This window comes from Schistocerca americana, chromosome 9, assembly GCF_021461395.2.
Source record: "Schistocerca americana isolate TAMUIC-IGC-003095 chromosome 9, iqSchAmer2.1, whole genome shotgun sequence".
Classification (NCBI taxonomy): domain Eukaryota; kingdom Metazoa; phylum Arthropoda; class Insecta; order Orthoptera; family Acrididae; genus Schistocerca; species Schistocerca americana.
In genome coordinates, this window is record NC_060127.1 from 14,707,806 (window position 1) to 14,733,322 (window position 25,517).

The following is a 25,517-nucleotide window of genomic DNA, read 5'->3' on the forward strand; positions in this document are numbered from 1 at the left end:
AGATGGTTAGAGAACCAACTCATGAAGGTAATGTCTTAGACCTGAAATTATTGAATCAGTTAATGTAGAGGAAGGTATCAGTGATCATAAGGCTTTGACAGCATCTATGACGACTGGTCCTACAAGGAATATTAAGAGAGGTAGGAAGATATATTTACTCAGCAAGGGTGACAGAGTACAAATTTCAGAATATCTCAGCAGTCAGCATCAAACATTTGGTGATGAGGACGAAGATGTGGAGAACAAATGGAAAAAATGTGATAGTATCGTTCAATACACCCTAGACAAGTATGTACCGAGTAAGGTTGTAAGGAATGGGGAAGATCTACCATGGTTTAATAGTCACATTAGAAAGGCGCTACATAAACAAAGAGCCCTTCACCTCAGATTCAAAATAAGTAAGAACCCAGCTGACAAACAAATGTTGAAGAAAGTGAAAATGAGCATAAGGACAGCAATGATAGGAGCGTTCAATGATTTTGAAAGTAAGACGTTGTCTACTGACCTGAGTAAAAACCCTAGGAGATTTTGGTCGTATGTAAAATCAGTAACTGGGTGAAAATCATCTATTCATTCTCTCAGTGACCACACAGGCAACGAAACAGAAGATAACAGACAGAAGGCCAAAATACTGAATTCGGTCTTCCGCAGTTGTTTCACAATGGAAGATCTTAAGACCGTCCCTCCTTTCGATTGTCATGCACATGCTGAAATGGCAGATATTGAGATAACCAATCGCGAAATTGAAACCAGCTACAATCGCTTAGTAGTGGTAAGGCTCCAGGACCAGGAGATACGTATAATATTTTATAAAGATTATGCGAAAGAACTTGCTCCCCTCCTAGCAATAATTTATCGTAGATCAGTTGAGCAACGAAAGGTACCAAATGACTGGAAAAATGCGCAGGTCATTCCAGTTTTTAAGAAAGGCCGTAAGACAGATCCACACAATTAAAGACCTACATCATTGATGTCAATCAGTTGTAGAACCATGGAACATGTTTTATGTTCAAGAATTTGGACGTTCTTAAAAAAGAACACCTCATCTATAAAAATCAACATGGATTCCGCAAACAGAGATCCTGTGAAACTCAGCTCGCTCTGTTCCTCCACGAGATCCACGAACAGTGGACAAAGGCGCACAGGTCGATGCCGTGTTCGTTGATTTCAGGCAGGCATTTGAAACTGTCCCGAATTGCCGCTTAATGAAAAAAATACGAGCTTGCGGAGTATTGGAGCAGACTTGCGATTGGATTCAAGACTTTCTTGCAGATACAACTCAACACGTCGCACTTAACGAAACTTAATCAACAGATGTATATATACATACTAGTAGAAAGTGTCGGATGCTCTTTATGGGTAGTGGCAGATGAAGCAGTTGTCTATACCAAAGTAGCAATATCAGGAGACAGTAAGAATTTGCAGAACGACCTGCAGAGAATTGATAAATGGTGCAGACTCTGGCAGCTGACCCTGAACCTAAATAAATGTAACATATTGCGCATACATAGGAAAAGAAATACCCTACTGCACAGCTATACTATTGATGACAAACAGCTGGAGACAGCATCTGCTGTAAAATATCTAGGTGTAACTATCCCAGAGCAACCTTGAATGGAATGACCATATAAAACAGACATGCAATAAGTAGACACCAGATTCAGATTCATTGGAAGAATCTTAAGGATGTGTAACTCATCCATGAAAGAAGTGGCTTATAAGGCACTTGTTCGCCCAATTCTTGAGTATTGTTCATCTATCTGGGATCCCTATCAGGGAGGACTGATAGAGAAGATCCAATGAAGAGCTGCGTGTTTCGTCACAGGATCGTTTAGCTTGCGAGAGAGCATTACGGAGATGCTAAACAAACTCCACTGGCAGATGTTTCAAGAGAGGTGTTGTGCAGCACGGAGAGAGTTACTATTGAAAATTGAGACAGCACTTTTCAGGAGAATTCAGACAACATTTTACTTCCTCTCACATATATTTCGCGTATTGACCACGAGGAGACAATTCGAGAAATTAAAGCTAATACAGCGGCTTACTGACAATCATTCTTCCCCCGCACTATTCACGAGTGGAACTGGGTTGGAGGGATCAGATAGTGGTACTGAAAGTACCCTCCGCCACACACAATTTGGTGGCTTGCAGAGTATGATATAGATGTAGATATACTGCTTCCTGCAGTCACATACTGCAACTGAGTTTGAGAAGGCAAAATTGGGGAATACTGATCCTGCCAATACCAGGCGTCTGCATCGAGAAATACAGAAGCATCCGAATCCACCCATCTGCTTTGACCCACGACATCACAAATATGGCGGAAACGACCATGCACTACGACTCCAACATGGCGTTTATGACGTCATTACGTAAACATGACAACAAACATGAAAATACATTGAAAAACCAAAACACACACATTCCACAAAAATCCTAATGACACTAACAGGACAAGCGTGGGAAATTGGGTTTTTTTTGGATGGGGACAAAGTAAACATAAACAAATTTACACACACACCAACATACCAAACCACACAAAAAGCAAAAAGACAAAACGACAGGGGGGGGGGGGGGGGGGGGGCGGCTGACGACACAAAACTCCCCAAATTCTACTAAACGCAAATATCCTCTGGAATCGGACACTTCCCTTGACTCGTGGGTCGGTTGGGTCTTTCTTTTGGTTGTGTATTTTTTGTTGTGTGTGTGTGTGTGTGTGTGTGTGTGTGTGTGTGTGTGGCTATTCCAACGTGTGGTTGTGGCTGTGGGTGTTCCGATATCGGGAGTTGCTGCTGAGTTATATAGATCAAGGGATGTGTTCGATTCCAATTTGTAGGATCGGGATCTGCTGTTGAGCTGTATGGGAATGCCACACCCACACATTGGAACAGAACACTTCCCTTGAGCCCAACACAACAAATACATTAAAAACAAGAAAAATAACTTACACAACAAAGTTCCAGCGCCGCAACCTAGGTCGGCCACCGCACACACAAACCAACAAAAAAATACACAACCAGAAGAAAGACCCAATCCACCCACCCTAACTTCCCCCCCTCGTCCCAAAAGAAAATACCCATAAACAAAAAGCAAATGCAAAATAAAAAAATCTCAATCACACACTACAACTCGACAAAAACTGCAACAAAATAGATCCTCCAGAACTAAATCACAAACCAACACACTCTTCCCCCCCCCCTCCCCCAGACACAGACCAACCTCAGACAGACTTACTCCTCCCATACTTCCTTTTCAAAAACTGTGACTCGTCCACCTGCACCACAACCCCAGGCCCACCCAACCTGCCCCTGTACTTAATAAACTCAGAACATACTTCACGACAAAACGAAAACCAGTCCAGCACACTCCTCTCAATCACGCCAGTCTCATGCGCGCAAAAACTTTGTGAGATGATCTATAACAAAAGACTTCTCGAACAAGGAACCGCAACGTATGGAGCGCCATAGGTTATCCCTACGGCACCACCACATATAACCATCTCTGGTCCGAGATGCCGGAACTTTTGCCAATGTCATTTCATGCCGACAAACAGCACTTAACCACCTCCGCAATCAACCCAAATAGCTGTAGGAATTTTATCAACTCCAACGGAGTCGTGCCCATCATGGCATGCAATCGCAGACTATTCATTTTATCAGTCATGTCCATACCTAACAAGTGCAACAACAAATGAATTTACTCAAATTAACACACGTTAACTGAAACCAATTCTGCTCCAAATACAGCCAAAGCGAGAACTAGCCAAAGAAGCAATAACACCAAACTGAACCCAATACACAACACGAAACCCCTAAGCACACCACCAGAGGGCACCACGAACAGCAACACGACACTTACAAACATGCTACACTCACAAACCAAACTCCGAGCCTTCATGACATCACGCATCGCAATAGCCTTACGTCACGGGTCAAAGCCAACAGGTGGGATCAGACGCTTCAGTCGACCCCTACTTTGAACTATGGCATAAAAACTGGCAGACATAAACCACTCATCAGTATAAAACACTTGTAAAATATGCACAATGTCAAGATTTCCTGTTACTTGCATGACACCATATTCGCAGTTTTGCCAAATCACAACCCAACGGTCTCATTCCAACCTAACGTAAGTACCGTGGCTGCACTACATGTCAATCTGACAACACAACTTAGTAAATTTATAAAATAAAAACTATCAGTTTTCTTACATCTCTCCCTGTGTATATGTGATACTTCACACCATGGGTCAAAGCCAACATCTGGTACAAGTATGTTTAACCCACCCACAAACTGACTGCTTACCTGGCTCCGTCTTCGGAGATGATGGGATTTCATCAGAGCTTAGGCAACAATCATCATCTGTAGTTTCACATTTTTCTGCAAATCAAATGATGCACAGAATCAACATGTGCTGAGACACATCAAAAACATAGAGAGTAATTAATATTACGATACATAATGACGATTCAAGAAATTTTGCTTGAATCGACAAATTAATAGCAGCTAATTAAAAAGCAGTGAATATGAAAAGTTTGTTCACAAATCACATTATGCTCCCATATTCATTTTAGGCAATGCATAACTGAAGCAGAAAAAATATTTATGACATAATTCCCACACTCGATAAATCATAAGAATAGAAAAAATATCAATATTTAACACCTTAGGAGAGTTATATTATGTCACCAGTGAGTAACCTCAATGAAGAATTTACAGGTATATATTTTTATTCAGTGCAAAATGGTCTAATGTAAAGCAAACATTTAACTTCAATGATATATATTACAGTTATCTAAATATATGCCATCATCGAGTGTTTTTTTAACAATTTAACTATTCTTATACGGCATAAACCAGGAATCAAAAGCCATCATTAAAGTATCTCAGTAAAATACTAAGGCTGAATTTACAGAATGATGGACACTTCACTTACGTATGATGGCTATCAAAGCTTCTATATAGTCTTGATCTGAAGAAGAGTCTTCGAATCCACAGAATTCAGATGTGTCGGACAGCACACTGGTATCATCAGCAACAGATTCTGCTACCCTCTTGTCATCATCCTTAAGTACACTCGGTTTTGTTTCTGGTTCCTCTACCTGGCCTTCGTCGGCAGGATTGCTAGCAGATGGTGCGGATATCCCATCAACATCACTTGCATCGTTCTCTGATAAACTACAGGAATCTGAGAGGTCCAGGTGCAACTTCCACTTATCACCAACACGCGGTACTTTCTCCCCATGTCTTTCTTCCCCCTTAGCATTAACACTGGACACTTCTGTAGCAGTTTTAGGGGCATTTTCTCTGATCGCATCCTCTGTTTCGCCAACAGCACCGTTATGAAGTTCAGCGTCCTTTGAGGAAACCTCTTTCTCTACACTACTACCGTTGGAATCCGCATTACTGGAGTCCTCTATGCTCCGCCGACTAAGCGTGGATCGCGACCTGCTGCGTCTTTTAGAACTGGCTGCCTTATCTGCGGATGGTTCTGCATCCATGATGCGTAAATATGAAATACAATGAACTTCTAAGGAGTAATAAAATTTACCGCCCTTTTTTACATTTAAGCGCGAGCTTAGCTCAACGTCATCACACAATGCAACATTCACTTCTCACCACTTAGAAAGATATAAACAGTTCGAATCACGAAGTATCATTATCGCAGAACTGAAGTTGGTTTACCAACACTTCTCCTCACTACGAAGTTTGTACACAACAAATCATTCACACATTCACGGACGCTCAACTCTCCATTTTCTACGTTCCAACGCTGAGAACCGTGTGCAAAGATAATCGTAGAGATATTTCACTACGTATCCTCGGGAGATGGCAAGCGTCAACCGCGCTTACACATCACGTGACGACCGCTGCGCTTTCCTGTAACGAAAACAGAGCATTAGAATAATAGACAATGAGGCTACATATACGACGCTTCGTTACTTCCGCAAGACAAGGTGAAACGCTGTCGTTTATTCTGAATATTACATACGTTAGCGATATGTACCTTGCTTTCACATAGCGAAACAAATACAACTGCACAGATTACAACCCAATGTGGAATTACATTCTTTCGAAACTCGTTCATGGCGTCACAACGTGAACAAACACATCTTCAGCGGCCTGGCGCGAGAGCCTACGTGCTACTATCAAGAGTCTTGCTGATGAACCATTATTATTATTATTATTATTATTATTATGAGCATTATTCTGTTTGCCACTACTTCGTTGGCAGTTAGTATACTTATCTTTGCTCGTGCACAAAGAAATCATTGATTTGCTGCGACGCGGATGTATTACGGCTACTTAAACCTATTAATATTTGGTAATATGTATTGTTTAGGTAGTGACAGCGAAATTTAGAGTACATGTTTGGGGGATGCCGATGGGGGAAACAAAAATATTTTCTTGAAAATCATGTTAAAACCAAACACGAACACAACTCTTTGAAAAATAATTTATTCTCATGTACTCAGGTAATTGGAAAAACAGACTTTATTTAGGCACTTGTAGAGCGACATGTAACACATGGGAAGGTATCTGGTGCAAAGGTTTAAGTATAACAAAATCATTGCCAGTGTTACAGAGATAACACATTGCTCATAAACATACGGAAATAAAATCTTTTAAGTGTGTACTTTTTTCGTTGCACAGTTTTAAGTAGCATACAAACCACCATAATATGCAGGCACAGAATGCATTTTATGTATATTTATTGCTGATGGTATGTATCACCCAGAATGGCAAGGTATGATTGCTAAGGTAGTGATGAAACTAATTCGCTTTGTAGGAACCACTGCACTCCAATAATCCGGAGTAATTGGATTCTTATTTTGGAGTAGTAACATTCAAATCTCCACTTGGCTAGCTGGTTCATCTAAACTACAAGATACAAATGGTTTTCTTCCCAATGCATTTGCAACTAAACAGGCATCTCTAAATGACTTTCACATAAATGGGATGTTAAACTTTAACCTACCAACATACACACGTCTTGAAAGCAGATACATGTCTCAAACAGAAAACTGCATTATGTTAAACACCATATATTTGTATTAACAACCTTTCAGATATTGAATAGTGTTGCTTACTGTGATGTAAGAAAGCCATATTTTCCAACACATATAACAGTGTTGTTATTTGGTTTGGAGTTGTTATTTGTCAGCAACTGATGATTGAATATTATTCTGAAACATTACACAGTAGTACGATAGTGCATTATTTCAATGCTAATTACATCTGTGATGAATTTAATGAAATAAAAATATAATGAAAAAGACAGTTGCTTTTCATCATGTAGCAGAGATGCTGATTTAAAACAGTGAAAAATAATTTTAAGAAACTATCTAAAAAGGCATGGCTTCCTAAAATGATAAAAATATCTTGTAAACAGAAAAGGGAAGGAGTAATGATCCAAAATTTTCAGTCTCCACAAATGTCATAATACACTTCCAAAATTCTGTAACTGACTGACACCAGAGATACAGACCTGTAGTTCTGTGCACCTGTTTGACAACCCATCTGGAAAGCAGGAATGTCCTGTACCTTTTTCCAATTATCAGGAACACTTCGCTCCTCCACAGACCGACAGCACACTGCTGCTAGAAGAAGAGAGATTTTTTCTGCATATTCTATGTAGAATCTTATCAGTATCCTGTCAGGTCCAGTGGCTTCCTCTATGTTGAGTGATTTCAATTGCTTTTCTGGTCCATGGTAGGTGATTTCAATATCAGCCATTTTGTCATTCATGGAATGAAATGACTGGTATAAATAATGATATTCCTATGAATTATGATGAAAAGCAGTCTACCAAGTGAGAAAAGTAATGAAGATATGCAGATGGTAGGTGCAGACAGAATTTCCTACACATTGTCCGATAAAACCACCAAGAAAGCGCTTTGCTCAAAAGTTTGCACATGGCCATCAACACTAAATGACAGTATAATTATTGCTTCATACCATTAATTTTATTTTGTTGTGTTAAATTAATAGGCTGAGAATATGAGAACAGATTTATGTTAGCCCACTCAGTAATTGAAGACCTAAGTCTTCAAAAAATATGCTAAACTACAGGATGCATAGCACGCTTACGCGGGTTAAGATTAACCTGCCGTTTCAGAGAATAGCTCATATTAGGGGTAAATTCAGGTTATGGGGGAATATGCTCCATACAACTGCATGCTGCTGTTGGCAATTCATTCACTTTGGATGTAGTAGTAGTAGTAGTATACATTAGCCAATGAGAATTACTGAGTCTAATTACTTGTTTCGGTGGAATGTACAAATTGATTAATTTTGTTTTCGCGTAGATAGTGCAAGACTGACAAATTACTGGGTAGGCTTTTATGAACTAACTTGGTTACTGGTTTTCATATGTATTTTTTGTATTGTATATCAGCCTTTCTAGGGATACTGTTTTGCATTCCAATGTCATAGTTTGACTGCGAGTTGGGTATTTTCATATTGTCTTATTTCCTGAGGTTACGTCTGTACAAGAACCTAAGAGTACAGTTTAAATTTTACATAATATTCTATATCTAAAATGAAAGCGCTGGCACAACGATAGACACACAAACAAACACAAATATACACACAAACGTGGAATGTTTCCCCTCTATTATTACATAATATTCTGTTTTATATGACAACATTATGCACAATATATTCCATTAAGCTGCTGTGCAATTTCATGCACTTCGCATCATGATAATATTTAGCAAACACTATTTCCTTATTGGTTCTGTCACCTTGTCTGTTGTTGTTGTTGTTGTTGTCGTGTTGGTGGTCTTCAGTCCAGACACTGGTTTTATGCAGCTCTCCACACTATCCTGTGTAAGCCTCTTTTATCTCCGAATAACTACTGCAACCTACATCATTCTGAATCTGCTTTGTGTTTTCATTTCCATCTCCCTCTACGATTTCTACCCTCCACACTGCCCTCCAATAAGCTACCAAATTGGTGATCCCTTGATGCCTCAGAATGTGTCTTACCAACTGATCCCTTCTTCTAGCCAAGTTGTGCCACAAGTTCCTCTTCTCCCCAATTCTATTCAGTACCTCCTCATCAGTTACGTGATCTATCCATCTAATCTTCAGCATTCTTCTGTAGCACCACATTTCGAAAGCTTTATTCTCTTCTTGTCTAAACTGTTTACCGCCCATGTTTTACTTCCATACATGGCTATACTCCGTGCAAATACTTTCTGAAAAGACTTCCTGGCACTTAAATCTATACTCAACGTCAACAAATTTCTCTTCTTCAGAAACACTTTTCTTGCCATTGCCAATCTACATTTTATTTCTTCTTTACTTTGACCATTAGTTATTTTGCTTCCTAAATAGCAAAACTCACCTACTACTTTAAGTGTCTCGTTTTCTAATCTAATTTCCTAGCATCACCTGATTTAATTTGACTACATTCCATTATCCTCGTTTTGCTTTTGTTGATGTTCATCTTATACCCTCCTTTCAAGACACTGTCCATCCCATTCAGTTGCTCCTCCAGGTCCTTTGCCATCCCTGACAGAATTGCAATGTCATCAGCAGACCTCAAAGTTTTTATTTCTTCTCCATGGATTTTGATTCCTACTCAAAATTTTTCTTTTGTTTCCTTAAATGCTTGCTCAATATTCAGATTGAATAATATCAGAGACAGGCTACAACCCTTCACACTCCATTCTCAACCACTGCTTCCCTTTCGTGCCCTTCAATTCTTATAACTGCTATCTGATTTCTGTACAAATTGTAAATAGCCTTTCACTCCCTGTATTTTACCCCTCCACCTTCAGAATTTGAAAGAGAGTATTCCAGTCAACATTGTCAAAAGCCTTCTCTAACTCTACAAATGTTAGAAATGAAGGTTTGCCGTACATTAACCTGTCTTCTAAGATAAGTTGGAGGGTCAGTATTGCCACACTGTGCTCCAACATTTCTATGGAATCCAAACTGATCCTCCCCAAGGTTGGCTTCTACTAGTTTTTTCCATTTGTCTGTAAAGAATTTGTGTTAGTATTTTGCAACTGTAACTTATTAAACTGATAGTTCAGTAATTTTCACACCTGTGAACACCTGTTTTCTTTGGGATTGGAATTATCATATTCCTCTTGAAATCTGACAGTATTTTGTCTGTCTCACACATCTTACTCACTAGATGGAAGAGTTTTGTCATGGCTGGCTCTCACAAGGCTATCGGCAGCTCTAATTGAATGTTGTCTACTCTTGGGGCCTTGTTTCAACTTAGGTCTTTCAGTGCTTTGTCAAATTGTTCATGCAGCATCAAGTCTCCCATTTCACCTTCATCTACATCCTCTTCCATTTCCATAATGCTGCCCTCAAGTACATCGCTCTTGTATAGACCCTCTATACACTACTTCCACCTTTCTACTTTCCTGTCTTTGCTTAGGACTGGTTTTCCATCTGACATCTTGACATTCATACCGTTGGTTCTCTTTTCTACAAAGGTCTCTTTAATTTCCCTGTAGGCAGTATCTATCTTACCCCTAGTGATATATGCTTCTACATCCTTGTATTTGCCCTCTAGCCACCCCTGCTTAGCCATTTTGCAGTTCGCGTCTATCTTATTTTTGAGACATTTGTATTTCTTTTCACCTGTTTCATTTATTGCATTTTTTATATTTTCTCCTTTCATCAATTAAACCCAATATCTCTTCTGTTACCCAAGGATTTCTACTAGCCCTCATCCTTTTATCTACTTGATCCTCTGCTGCCTTCACTATTACATCTCTAAAATCTACCCATTCTTCTTCTACTGTATTTCTTTCCCCTGTTCTTGTCAATCGTTTCCTAAAGCTCTCTCTGAAACTCTCTACAACCTCTGGTTCTTTCAGTTTATCCAAGTCCCAGTACCTTAAATTCATATCTTTCTGCAGTTTCTTCAGTTTTAATCTACAGTTTATAACAAATAAATTGTGTTCAGTGTCCACATCTGGCCCTGGAAATATCTTAAGATTTAAAATCTGGTTCCTAAATCTCTGTCTTACCATAACATAATCTATCTGAAACCCTCTAGTCTCTCCAGGCCTCTTCCACGTATACAATCTTCTTCCATGATTCTTAAACCAAGTGTTGGCTATGATTAGGTTATGCTCTGTGCAAAATTCTACCAGGCAGCTTCCTCTTTCATTCGTTACCCCAAGTCCATATGCACCTACTACTTTTCCTTCTCTTCCTTTTCATACTACCGAAATCCAGTCCCCCAAGACTATTCAATTTTTGTCTCCCTTAACTATCTGAATTATTTCTTTTATCTCATTGTACATTTCTTCAGTTTCTTCATCATCTGTGGAGCTAGTTGGCATATAAAGTTGTACTACTGTGGTAGATGTGGGCTTCATGTCTGTCTTGGCTACAATAATGCGTTCACTATGCTGTTCGTAATAACTTATCTGCGTTCGTATTCTTTTTTTTTTTTTTTTTTTTCCCATTATTAAGCCCACTCCTGCATTATCCTTATTTGATTTTATATTTATAACCCTGCATTCATCTGACCAGGAGTCTTGTTCCTCCTGCGACTGAAATTCACTAATTCCCATTAAACCTAACTTTAACCTATCTATTTCCCTTTTTAAATTTTCTAACCTACCTGCCCGATTAAGGGATCTGACACTCCAATCCGCAGAACACCAGACTTGTTTCTCCTGATAATGATGTCCTCCTGACTTGTCTCTGCTCGGAGATCCGAATGGGGGACTATCTTACCTCCAGAATATTTTACCGAAGAGGAAGCCATCGTCATTTAACCATACAGTAAAGCTGCAAGTCCTCAGGAAAAATTACGGCTGTAGTTTCCCCTTGCTTTCAGCCACTCGCAGTACCAGCAATGTAAGGCTGTTTTGGGTGATATTACAAGGCCAGATCGGTTAATCATCCAAACTGTTGGCCCTGCAACTACTGAAGAGGCTGCTGCCCCTCTTCAGGAACCATGTTTGTCTGGCCCCTCAACAGATATGCCTCTGTTGTGGTTGCACTTACAGTACGGATATCTCTATCACTAAGGCATGCAAGCCTCCCCACAACAGCAAGGTCCACAGTTCATGGGAGTGGGGGCATCTTTTCATATTCACTTCCCAACATTTGCTGCATAGTTACCAAGTGCAGCATGCAGCGGAAAAGCCTCCGACACTGTAAGTGCATTTTAGCAACTGCTGCAAGGAGAGGAGCAAGTCCACTTCTCTTGTGCAGCCACACAATGTATGCTTTCTGCCTCATGTAGAGATTCTACAAAAGTAAAACTTGGAGGTAGTGCTTGTAATGGACCCAGAACTACTGAATTTACCACAAAGAAATGAAATGTAACATAACAATGGTGAAAAACAGCCTTTGCCAGTGATGACTAAAATGTTACTAGACATAATTCTGTTTGATTAGGTTAGCAGCAACTGTAGACAAAACGCTGGTGGCCTGAGGTTTTCATTAACTCATTCATTCATTCATTCATTCATTCGCACATTGTGTTCCATAAATCCCATCATGTGAGAAAGCCTATCAGGGATGTGGACTGAATGAAGCTGCCACTCCAGGCTACTACCAATAAATTGCAACTAGCACTAACATACTCACAATGACAATTGCAGGAATAATATCTAGATTTCTTTTGATACATATTTTTGGAGAAAATGAGCTACTCTGAAAAAAGACACGGCTTCTCTCATATTACTTGACTGCTGCGTTCATCTAATACTCCACACACAAATTAAGTGGCTGTGTTTCTGAACCACTATAGCTGTCTATATGCTAGAAAACTTAAAATCTGTGTAATATGGATATTAGAGTTAACCAGAATTTATATTCCTGGTTTGAAATATTCTGATAACAGATGCGGCTAAGAAGATACTCTTAATTTTGAATACCTGCAGTGTTCCAATTTCCCGGCTGACAGCTCCCAACAACTTGTTACAGACTTTTGTATCAGGATAGAGAACTGCTTTCAGAATCCTAGACAAGGACACGTGGTCTATATGGACATTTTCACTTTTAGTAATGTGTTGTGAATTTCACAGTTTTCAGTTCATCCTAACTTCACTGTTGTCATTAATCACAAATACAGTTAGTTAGTAAATGCATTGGGCACACAAGGGCAAAAATGCCAAGGTGTCTGAAGAAGCTTGTGCAACAGTTTTGATTATCAGAATCATATAATACTCTTACTGCTTGCTTATGTCAGATAAATACAAATACAAATATATCACAACCCCCTCACGCACCTCTCCATTACTGATCACAAAGATGAGATTATACTAATTACAGCATGCACAGAGGTGTTACGCAATTGTTCCTCCTGCACTCCACACGAGAATGGAATGGGGAAAAAGCCCTAATAACTGGTATAATAGGAAGTACACACTGTCAGGCATTTCACAGTGGTTTGCAGAATATGGATGTAGACACAGATCTCATGTTAGAATGAGGTAATAGCGAGAATTAGCAGTGTTCTAACTTAAACAACTTAATTAGAGCTACCCCAAGTTTAGGCATTTCATTTCACAGATTCCACAGGGTGTGCATATATCCAGATCCACTGCTAACAATCTCTTAATGTGCAATGGATATGTTGGAAAAGCACTTGATCCAAATATCATTCTCACAGGCACAAATATGTAACTGATAGAGGCTGTCAAACTGCAATATGTGAATCAACTGTCCAAAATTCTTGTCGACTACTGTGCACGACTTTCTGTAGCTTGAGTACAGATCTGAGTGACAGAATGATCAGTCAAGAGGCAATAAGGGTCCCATTTCTATAGTTGTGCTACTGTCCAGAATCCACTGATCACAGATGTACGACTTTGTTCGGAGTTTCTTCTGACTTACATTCTGTTATTAAGTTTGTTCAGTCACAAAAAATAGCACAGACATATATCAAAATACTTTTGACATTTGTATGCTTTTCATACTGTAGCAGAGCCTTTCATCTACTACAAAGAAACTGCTCGTGTGGCAAAATCACAGCTGGAATCAGCTGAGGTTCGTTTCTTGAACTGGCTTGCTCGCGTGCCCAAGCTAACTTGCTTAATATCTTTGGGGCAAACTAAAGGATTACGTACACTTCACCACTCTACTGTAACAGTTAAGCAACAGACATTATCAGTTGTTGAAGCTGCATGTGTCTCTTGTGGGCAGAAACATTTTAACTGCATCATGATGCTAGACATATTTGGTGCAGTCTAAAGTCAAAATGTGTACCATTGGCTACTGAAACTAACTTCTAGCATTAAACAGTATAGCCACATAAACATTTACACAAGTCCTGACAGTAATAAACTTTGTTGTTAAGAGGTACTTCCTCCAGCTATCTGCCTGACACAAAACACATGAACAAATCTGTTTTCTGTCCCAATAAGGATGATTGTCCACTGTGTATGTTAAAAAGTATCCCATTTCACTACTGAGTATAGCATTCAGAACGTTTTGAGCTGGCAGAAGGCAAAGCACACAGTAAGGTAGTTGCCAGATTAGAGACAACACACGTCAAGGTACCAGTTAAAGAATATTATCTTAATAGAAGTTTTACATAAATACTGCAACTATTAGCACACTGTACCACATTTATACTTGAGGAGTGAATATCAGTGGGGTGGAGGGGGAGGGGGGGGGCATATGCAAAATAGTTGTTGGAGCAAGTTACAATGTGAGACACCTATTTTAGTGAGACTTTTAGTCAAACCGTGTATCTCAACAGGTCAGGGTGTTTATTTCTAAGGGAACTGGAGACAATTGACAGTGTCCCCTCCCCCCCCCCCCCCCCAAAAAAAAGCAAACGGAGTCTCATCAATTTCTGGACATCACAGCAGACATTTGGGGACCCTTTTTGGGAGAAAACACCACAGCTTTTATAGGTTTTTCACTTATATTTGACAAAAGCTCAGATGTACTCAAATGAGCACAGCTTGCAAGTATTGTGCACAGTGCCAACACGGAGTTGTAAGAAAGCATTAAATGTCTCAGTTATACCACAACCAGACTTAATTTTTAATGTGTTGGTGAAGCAATAGCAAATGTGGATTCATCATGCAAAGAGTTCCATTATGGAATCACACATGGTGCCCCACTAATGACTGAGCATAAGGGAAGCTTTGTCTCCCATTTCAAAAATCGATAGAGGTTATGGGTATTTTGTTAGTCATTGTTTTATTTATCAAGATGCATTACATTCCAAAACAGCAAATATCAGGGATATCAAGAAAGTGTGTAGAGAGGGTGGACAAGAAGTTTAGCGTTTGACATTCTGTCAGCAATGAGGTCACTTGAGGCCATTCAGAAGCTCAGATAGGGTAATAAACGAGAAGGAAATTACCGGTGTCCTTTCAAGGGAACCAGTCCAGCATTCTCCTTAACTGATTAGGGAAACCATTGAAAACCTAAATTCATATGGGGATTTAGATCTCATTCCTGCTGAACACAGGTCCTGTGTGCTAACCACTGTGCCACCTGACTTGTTTTGAAGTGAATAAATTTTAGTGGACATCACGACCCATTTAACATTCTTCTACCCAGACTTTTTAAAAATTATCTGAAGGTACTACTTCTGGTGATAACCAAGGTAACATAACCAGTTTATCAAATATTTTGAAATAAGAGCTGAACATTTTAAAATGGAGCCAAATTTACACAGCACTTCATTTTAACCATCACCCAATGATGTTGCTCCATAATCTCAATAATACCTGTAGTGTAGCCTAGCCTCAGCAATTACTCATCTAGATATAGATAATTAACAAAGACACAGATAGGAGGATGAAATATTTGGATTAACTGTAACATTCAATAGTGTTACGACAGCTCACAAGCAAATTGTCACCTTTCAACCTACCCTAGACATTAGGCTATGTTACACATCAGTATGACACCACAACCCACATTCCAAAAACTAACATATATAGAAAAGAAATATTGCCAGTGGTTTTTTTTCCCCCCCTTCTGTTTTCACACATGTGATGTCACATCAGCATGCTGGCATGTGGTATCAGTAAGTTCAACTGACTCTCAGATTGTGTGTGGTAGAATATTTACTGCTAATTGTTTCCATACGCCAAACAGCACATATGCATAGACGAAAAATCAGCTGGTATGTAAACTTTACAGCCGTTCGTTATTAGTAATGTGCTGGGTTACAAAAGACTGTCGGAAGTACAACAGAATTAGAAATTCATTTTCTTTGGATATAATATGCATTTTTATCCACAAAAACATTACTTATTGTTGGTTTAAAGTAACATCTACAATCTTTCTATTGTTCAGAATAAATTATACAACTGACCTTGCAGTTATGATGGCATTCTGTAGCACAGAGTATTAATATATAGACAATTAACAGTACAATCTAGGTCAAAAACAAACACAAAATGTTCATTGTTAGTATAAGAAGAAACACAAATTTTCACTTATATTACTGAAAACATGCACATCAATATAACGAATAACAGATGGTTGAAATATAATTAATAGTAGATGGTTGAGGCCATGATAGAAGCATTTACTGTATTACTATTTATTGTTATGTGCAATAGTGTAAATGCATCTTAGTTTCCTTGGAGTCTTGTTCCACCATTTAATAGCATGCTAAATTGCCTTTTTTTCAATTATACCAATTTAAAAAGTTGCCACTAAATAGTACAGGTACTGCAGTTTAATAAACTCATCTTTTCTCATCAGTTTTCTTATTTTTAAGTTGGTATTATCGATGGTAAAAAGCAATGTATGTTGTTTCGTGAATAAAAAAAATTTGTGTACTACAATTAGAAACACTGACTTGTACAGAGATAAATAGACCACAGAACTTGTGACAAGGTGTTGCCCTGATACATAAAGCAAATAGAAATAACTGTTAATGCATCATAGCTAGGTGTATAACTACAACTGCTTTGAGGAACACAACAGATACAAACATGCTCTGCACAGCAAATTAAGACAGTTTTAGTTATAGCAAACCTTCAATAATCAAAATATATTTACTTTAGATTACAGAGAGACATGGGTTTCTTCCAGCTTTAAAAAGAATTTCAATCTCTCAGCCATATCTTCTATGCAGCAGTGTGTGAACTGAAGTATACCAGACATAAAGCACTCAGCAAACAACTTCCGATGGTAACTTGTAGGATTAAATGAAACTTGTAACCTAATTATACATATCATAATAACTTTGTTTATCTATTACAAGAATACAGAATGGTTGGACAGTAACTACCCTCAAGAGGCAAAATTCAAAATACTGCCAAAAGAAACAATAAAAAGTAGAAAAAAACTTAACCTAACCTTCAGAATTGTTAGTTTCTTCCTCAGGATGGAAATATGATAGGTTGGAAAGGAGGGCTTGTCAATTAGACCCAGGATGAGAGAGAGAGAGAGAGAGAGAGAGAGAGAGAGAGATTCCCATCAATCTCAGGTCTGAATGCCTGGCCCTTCTTTCTACATCTACATGTGTCCCATTATACCAGTAAATTGGGTTTTTTACCTTTCTATTCATATACGGAGTGCTGGAAGAACGATTGTGTGAATGCCTTTGTGCAGGCCATTATTATTCTAATCTTGTCCTCGCAATTCCTGTGCAAACAATACATAGGGCATTGTGATATATTCCTAAGTCATCATTTCAAGCAGATTCTAGAAACTTTGTTGGGAGACGTTTTCAGGATAGCTTAAGTCGATGTTCATGAGTCAAGTGTCCCAGCACACTTCCCTGGGGCATACCCAAAGTTACTTGTACATCTGACGATGACTCTCCATCCGTGATAACATGTTGTGTCCTCCCTACCAAAAAGTCCTCAATACAGTCATAAATTTCACTTTATACCACATACAATCAAACTTTTGACAATAAGTGTAAGCATGGTACTCAATCAAATGCTTTTTGGAAACCAAGAAATACTGCATTTACCTGACTGCCTCGATTCAAAGCTTCTAGTACGTCATGTGAGAAAAATGCAAGTTGAGTTTCACATGATCGATGTTCTCAGTATACATGATGGTTAGCATAGAGGTCATTCTGCTCAAGATATCTCATTATGTTTGAGCTCAGAATACGTTCTAACACTCTAAAACAAATCGATATTGGGTGTTAGCTTTGTGAATCACTTCTACTACCCTTCTTGTATACGTGTGCGATCTGAGCTTTCTTCCAACTACTGGGCACAGTTTTTTGTTCATGTGATCCACGACTGATTATAGTTAGAAGAGAGGCTAACTTAACCATAAATTCACTATAGAATCGGATAGGGATTCCATTGATCCCCAGAGCTTTGTTCAGTTTTAATGATTTCAGTTGTTTCTCAACACCACGGACACTAATACTAATTTCACTCATCTTTTCAGTGGTATGAGGATTAAACTGGGGTTTACTTCATAAAGGAACATTTGAAAACACAGTTAAGAATTTCAGCTTTTGCTTTGATACCCTCAATGCCGTTCCTGTCTCATTCACTATGGACTGGACACTAACTTTGGTGCCACTAATAGCCTTTATGTATGACCATAATTTCTTTGGGTTTTGTAAAAGGACATTTGACTATATTCTGCTGCGGAAGTCACTGAAGTCTTGACGCATCGCTCCCTTGACAGCCAAATGAGTTTCATTCAGCATCTCTCTATCTACAGCCTAATGCTTTCTTTTTTCCCCTTGTTATGCAGTAGTCTCTGTCTCTTTTAGAAGTTTCCTTACACTGACTAAATACCACGGAGGTCCCTCCCATTATGAACTGTTCTACTGGGTACATATCTATCCAGCACATGGTCAACTATTGTTTTAAACTTAAGCCACAGTTCCTCTACATGCTCCTGCCCTGTGCTGAAAGTTTCAGCTTCCACACTGAAATATGAAACTACTGATATGTTTATCTACTGAACTGAACATACATGTCTTCCTGTATGTTTCAGCTGCCTTCTGTTATTTGGTAATCATTATTATGAAACTGTCCCATGATCACTGATACTAGTTTTGATGTGGACATCCTCAAAGAGGTCAGGACTATTTGTTGCCATTAGGCCCAATATGTTTTCACAAAGAGTGGGGTTCAGAACTATCTGTTCTAGGTACTTTTCAGAGAAGGCATTTAGTAATTTTCCAAGGACATCTTATCACAATCACCACTAACAAAAATGTAATTTTCCCAATTAACGGTTCGATTATTAAAGTCTCCATAGATGATTACAGTATAGCTGGGGAACTTACATACAAGCATACTGAGGTTTACACTAAAGCTTTTGGTCACATCAGGAGATGGGTCAGGTGGGCGATAGAGGGATCCAATTACAATTTTCTGCCTACCCCTCATACTGAGTCTTGCCCAAACAGTCTCACATGCAGTTCCAATTTCTATCTCAATGAATTTGAGTTTCTTGTCTACTGGGAAAAATACTCCACCCCCATTTCCCATTTGGCTTTACTTTCAACATACAATTAAAATTTCCCCAAAACCTCACTGCTATCAATTTCCAGTTTCAACCAGCTTTCTGTACCTGGTATTATGTGAGCTTCACTGCTTTTCAGGAGCACTGGCACTTCATTGTGAATGCTTCAGAAGTTAACCACCAGGATTTTAATACTCTCTCCTGTGGCAGGTACTTTCAGTCTTACATGTATACTTCTATATTTCCTACAGCTCTCATTATCTGGATCAGACGGAGAGTCACCTAATCAAAAAATTCCAAGGATGCATCCCACACACGGTCTGCTACCTGGGTAGCAGCCTCTGATGTTTAGTACATACCTGCCCCACTTAGGATGGCCCTACAGTTCTCAACCCAAGCCACAATCAGTACTGAGGAAATGCTGCATTTTGTGAACTTCATTGAAACTCCATGTGCAAGTCTGGTCTTCTCAACTTTCTCTGCCAGTCACTGGAATGATCAAAGTATAACCTCAAACGACATGTATCATTTGTTCCAACATATGCCACAATCTGCAGCTAGTTGCATCCGGTTCCCTCAATGTCTGCTGGAATAGCCTCTTCAACATGTTGAATGAGGCATCTGGTGTCTTTTCCTATCTCCCTAATGGATACCATCATTCACCATATGTTTGGACTGCCGATAATTAATACACCTCTACCATTTTGCATTTGCCTCCTCCTGATGCGGAACAAAACAGGTGAAGTGAGTCCCACTGGCTAAATTCCAGTTTCAGTGAAAGACATCACCTCGAATTCGTTGGTTAGGGATAGCAAAACAACAGTTCTAAAAGCGATGTATAATTATTTTTCTACTTTTAAATGTATCTCTCAGCTGCACTGAGAATTTTGGCTCCTAAAGGTAAAGTATTCATTTAGTTATAAGTTGCAGAGCATGCTGAGGAGGGCAACCCTTCAGGGATTTGGAACAGTTCAAGAAACACATTAACATGAGACAAAGACACAGAAACTTAATGTGTATGCTGTGTTCACAAGAAACTATAACTGTACTGATAACGCTATTCATACTCATGTCATCTAAACCTAATCAAGTATGTTAGTAAGAAATTTGCTGCTCTCAAAAATGATGCTTCCTCCTCAGTTTTACTATATATGGCTGCTATTAGTATCTAAACATTTACTTAATTACAATGGTATTTTCACAGTAACATTTATTATTATTATTATTTTACATTTATAAATACTGAGTCCTATTTACAGCTCCTTGTTACTTCGCACACAGCTTTGTAAGAAACATTGTTATTTGCCATGCAGTTAACAAAAACTTTCACTCTCTGAATTCAGTTATTCAGATAATTTGTAGAAAGAGTGGCTCCTTTTCTTTTGAACTGCCAGAGATTCCCAATTCCTTACTTTATATTAGATTGGAACTTACTGAAAATCTTCACAACCAGAATACTTAACTCCGTTGTCTTCTTGTAATACTATAGGTTTTTCAACTGACTGTTCTTTCTGATATGATGGACTATTTTTAAGAAATGGCAGTTCATTTTCAAGCCACATTATATCATTATAAGATGCCAATAGTTCCAAATTTCAAACTGAATCTTTTCTTTAAAAATCACTTGATGAATATTAATAGCCAAGGAGACATGCAAATATTCTCTCTCTCTCTCTCTCTCTCTCTCTCTCTCTCTCTCTCTCTAATGGAAAGAAACCCATTTTCGTAATAGTAAGTTACCCATACTGTTGTAGACATATGTTACAACCGCTGTACAAATACCATGAATCTCTCACAATGCCCCACAGGTAAAGGAAAAGTCTAATTTGTTGTAATGCAAAATAGTTTTACAGAGAGTTCTGGTTCTTTAATTACAAACCTGTTACATTAGTATGCAGGTCCCCTGCAAGCAAAATTCCCTATGACAGACCAATGAATAAATATTCACTAATTTCTGACTGAAGTGATACAGTATGATGTCCCCCCCCCCCCCAAAAAAAAAAAAAAAAAGACTGGTAGTATCAATTCACCATAACACAATTTCTACTCAAAACATCACCAGAAGCATCTAAAGTAGTAAGAGCTACATTAAGAAATGAGCTTTCCAATAATTTATTCACAATTGCAACACACGTGCAAAACTGAATCGCCCTAAGAGCACAGCAGAAACGTTAACTTTGATTATATTAAACTGCACTTTCAGTTCACATAACATACACCAATAACAATCAAATCCCAATTATATTTCTTTTCCAGTGGCAAAAGGGCACTAAATACTCATTAATTAATTTTTATGTACACACACACACACACACACACACACACACACACACACACACACACACAAAGCCTACTGTTTCACACAAAAAAAGGCAATTAAAATTTCATCACCCTGAAAATATTTACAAGCACTTAATAATCTAGTAACATTTCACTCCTACAGATAAGTAATTTAATGTTTGTGTCATACTCATAGTTTCCAGCAATTCTACAGTGAAATATATGTGCATTGCTAAGTGCAGCTATTTTAAGTTCCTTACTGATTCTTGCAGCTAACATATCACTCCAGTTGCTACTACCAATAGGAAATAAAATCTAACTTTATTATTAAAATACATTAGTGTTAACTTTTAGAAAACTTGACTATCACTAAATCTAAAAAGTGCAAGAACTTACAGAAGTAGATGTGTGTGTTCTTTGCTCCAACATATGCAGTGCCATACACAATCTATCTCATCATCTTGCAACACTCACTGTCAGCCAATCAGAGGAAGCATAACAACAGCCTATCACAGGCCAGAACCTATCAGCCACTAGGCAACTCACTGCCAACCTTGGAAACAGCAAAGGCCCCAGGGTATTTGAATGGAATGCTGACAGATTGATAGCAATCACTCAGACAGTTTACCATTAACAAAAGAGTAAACAAATGAATGCAAATTAAGAAATGGGAACAGTATTTCCCTTTTTTTTCTGAACAGTGAGCTTTGCAGTTGTTGCCTTCAGAAAGTCACAAAATTAGTTACGAATTATCCATTGAAACAAAATAAAAAAATAAAAACTTCAATGAGAGAAGACGTCAGAAAAGAACTCAACAGTTTTCAATTGATCACATACCTTGTCTATGTCTAAACTATTTTTTAGTAGCAGATACAAATTCAGTCACATAACAGTAAAAAAAAAAAAAAAATCTAGTAATAATTTGCCTTCCATGATAACAGCACACAAAACTTTCATATATGTAAGGAGAATAAAATGAGCATGAGGACAAAAATTACAACATGTACTTCTGAGAAAACTCAGTGTTGTATTAAAGGTATACATTTATTACTCTTGTTAGTTGACCAATGCACAAGAGAGAAAGGAATAAAGTGTTTCCTATTCAGAGAATATTAAAAAACCAATCACTAATATTGAATATCAATATCAATAATAATAATAATTTTAAAATTGCCACAATAATGAACTCTACACAATCGATATATTAAGGTGCTAAATCTGATCATACTCTACTTAGCAGTGATTTACGTATACCACTGTAGGAAAAAACTGTGTGTTCAAAGTAAAGTGAGAGCAGTGATTACATGAGCCAAGTTCGTTGGTTGGTTGGTTGGTTGTTTTGGGGAAGCAGACCAGACAGCGAGGTCATCGGTCTCATCGGATTAGGGAAGGAAGTCGGCCGTGACCTTTCAGAGGAACCATCCCGGCATTTACCTGGAGTGAAACCACGGAAAACCTAAATCAGGATGGCCGGACGTGGGATTGAACCATCGTCCTCCCGAATGACAGTCCAGTGTCTAACCACTGCGCCACCTCGCTCGGTCATGAGCCAAGTGTTTCAAGATCTAATGAAGAAAAGCTTTACAAACTTTATACTTTTACAGAAGCCTCTCAACATTAATGAACTTAATGAATTATAGAAAACTGAAAGTTATCATTCATCAGAAGACTGCTATTGTAGATTTAGAAATCACATCAAAATACAGCATGTGTCCTGGATATTGTAAACAAAATCAATGCAATAAAAATTTACACAAAAAAATATTTTTCAGTTTCTTAGAGAAGTTAACAGAGCATAGACAGCAGTCCATCTGGTTGTGGGTTATAGCAACCAGTGCAAGTGGAATTGAAAAGCTCCTTATATTACCAAAACACAACTAATCAAGCCCCTTTCAAGTTCTACACAGAATCTGTGAGTGACTTAGCTCACTCTTGACATCCCTTGAATATAGAAATGTCTCAAGTTACAGAGAAAGAGCACTGGTAACATCCCTTAAAAACTTTTAAACTATAAGACTGCCAGACAATATCACTTGCAGTAATTAGGAAAAAAGAACCCTACACAATAGAGTTCAAACACACTAACTGGCCTGGAACAAAGTACATTTATCAATAGAAATCAGTGTGGTATCCAAAAATATTGATCTTCTGAAACCCAAAATGTACTTCAAGACTTTCTAGTTGGATTGAAAATTTCTTAACTAGTAAAATACATGTCAATATTCTGGATGGAAAGGTATGTAAGGACACTGAAATAATATCTAGTGTGCTTCAGGGGTTGTAATAGGAATATTACAGTATTTTTACACTTTAATCAGTTAACAAACAGTATTAGTTTTAATTACAGATATTTCACAGACAGAACAGTTATCTACAGGGAGAATAAATGTTAAAAGTAATTTCCAGTAAGTCCTAAAGAAAATGGCAGTTTGGTGCTATGACAGGCAATTAACTCCTGATTTAGAGAACTGCTAAGATGTAAAAGGGGCCTGCTCCGAAAATTTCATGAGGCTGCTCATGTACAGCATATAAATCAATGCAGTACACTGCAGCACTCTGCAAAACTTTATCCAGTCATGCAGAAACAGCTCCCCTGGGAAAGTAATTATGTGGTTCACCTGTCACGTAGCTATTTAAAGATTGAATTTTTCAAAAAGTTTGTTGCAAAATGCACTCAATCTGAGTAATAGCTAGGCCTAGTACTGAAGACACCTGTGCCCCGTTTTGATATACTTGAAAGTTGTCATGTGTTGGTGCCAGGCTACACAGCGAAAACATTGAGAGTTTGCAGCATATTCAGTAGTTAAAACTTTGATGGCATTTTGCAGCTTCTTGCAACTGCAACTGTGTTAACCCACATTGATTGTAATACATTTTGAGAAAAATGCTTTCTCTCTTACCAACGTCTAGCATAAGATGGGCTATATTGCTAAGATGTCCTTGGCAGACTTTAGAAAATGTCCAGAAAGGTATGGAAGAGAATCATCAATTGTTATGGGAAGTCAGAAATTATTTGATGGTTCACAGCAACAACTGAGTACATTGATATGGCACTATTTACACAATGATCATTGCTTCTAAATCATTTAATGCAATTTATAGTACCACACTATGAGGATTAGTTGAAAAATAACCTTAATTTTGCAAATCATATGATGCTGTGTGTCCATGGATGTACTTATATTTTGACTCATTAATTATTCTATCTAAGGCACTAAATAAAGCCAACATCACTCAACAAATCAAGAGGGAAACTAGTGCTTTTATTCCTTCGTACTGGCTGATTTTAGTCACACTGCAGTTGTGGCACACACACTGCATCCAGTTAACCCTTTTGCAGGTGCATTTTTTGTAGTAACTCAGTGAAGGTAATTTTTATGCTATCATATTAGAATTGTGATCAATTGGCTGTATTTTTTTTTTAATTTTATTTTTGTGATTTAGGACCAAAAACTATGGTGGGACATATATCACCATGACACCTTTGTGGGGTATTGAAACTACGGCGGTAAATGGATTTTCCTCTTCCCTTTTGTGAGCCGTTATATGTTGCCATTTCACGTAAAAAAAAATTGTGAACAGTGTTTCCTGTGTTCCATTAATTCTTGCGGCTGCACACCCGAAACTTAATGGAACAGTCTTTGCGCCGCCAAAACCTGAAGGTTCACAGTGTTTCCTATTTTTATTTTATGTTTTCTTTTACTTTATTTACAAACATCAGTGATAAAACTTATTTACCACAATTTGAAAACAAACCTAGAACCTTTATGATGCAATAAAGATATGAGCTGATACAGATCACAATGTACATTGTGAAGCAATTTGTTCCAACAACTGTAGTGATCCCACAACTTATAGAATCTGATTGTTGTAGCA

The 25,517-nt window shown here is 38.2% G+C and overlaps 1 protein-coding gene and 1 long non-coding RNA gene across 4 annotated transcripts in view; one reads left to right on the forward strand and one right to left on the reverse strand.

Moving 5' to 3' along the window:
• Nucleotides 1–25,517, reverse strand: part of LOC124551348 — a 193,262-nt gene that overhangs the window by 162,748 nt on the left and 4,997 nt on the right. For all 3 annotated transcript variants that reach the window (XM_047126379.1, XM_047126380.1, XM_047126381.1), the window contains exons 2-3: nt 4,936–5,879; nt 4,305–4,379 (exon numbers count right to left, since the gene is read on the reverse strand). In XM_047126379.1, coding sequence (XP_046982335.1) covers nt 4,305–4,379; nt 4,936–5,500 — 640 coding nt within the window. In that variant the 5' untranslated portion in view covers nt 5,501–5,879. The remainder of the gene's footprint in view (nt 1–4,304; nt 4,380–4,935; nt 5,880–25,517) is intronic.
• Nucleotides 6,619–25,517, forward strand: part of LOC124551349 — a 75,813-nt gene continuing 56,914 nt past the window's right edge. Inside the window, exon 1 of the long non-coding RNA XR_006967820.1 lies at nt 6,619–6,723. This is a non-coding gene — a long non-coding RNA (uncharacterized LOC124551349). The remainder of the gene's footprint in view (nt 6,724–25,517) is intronic.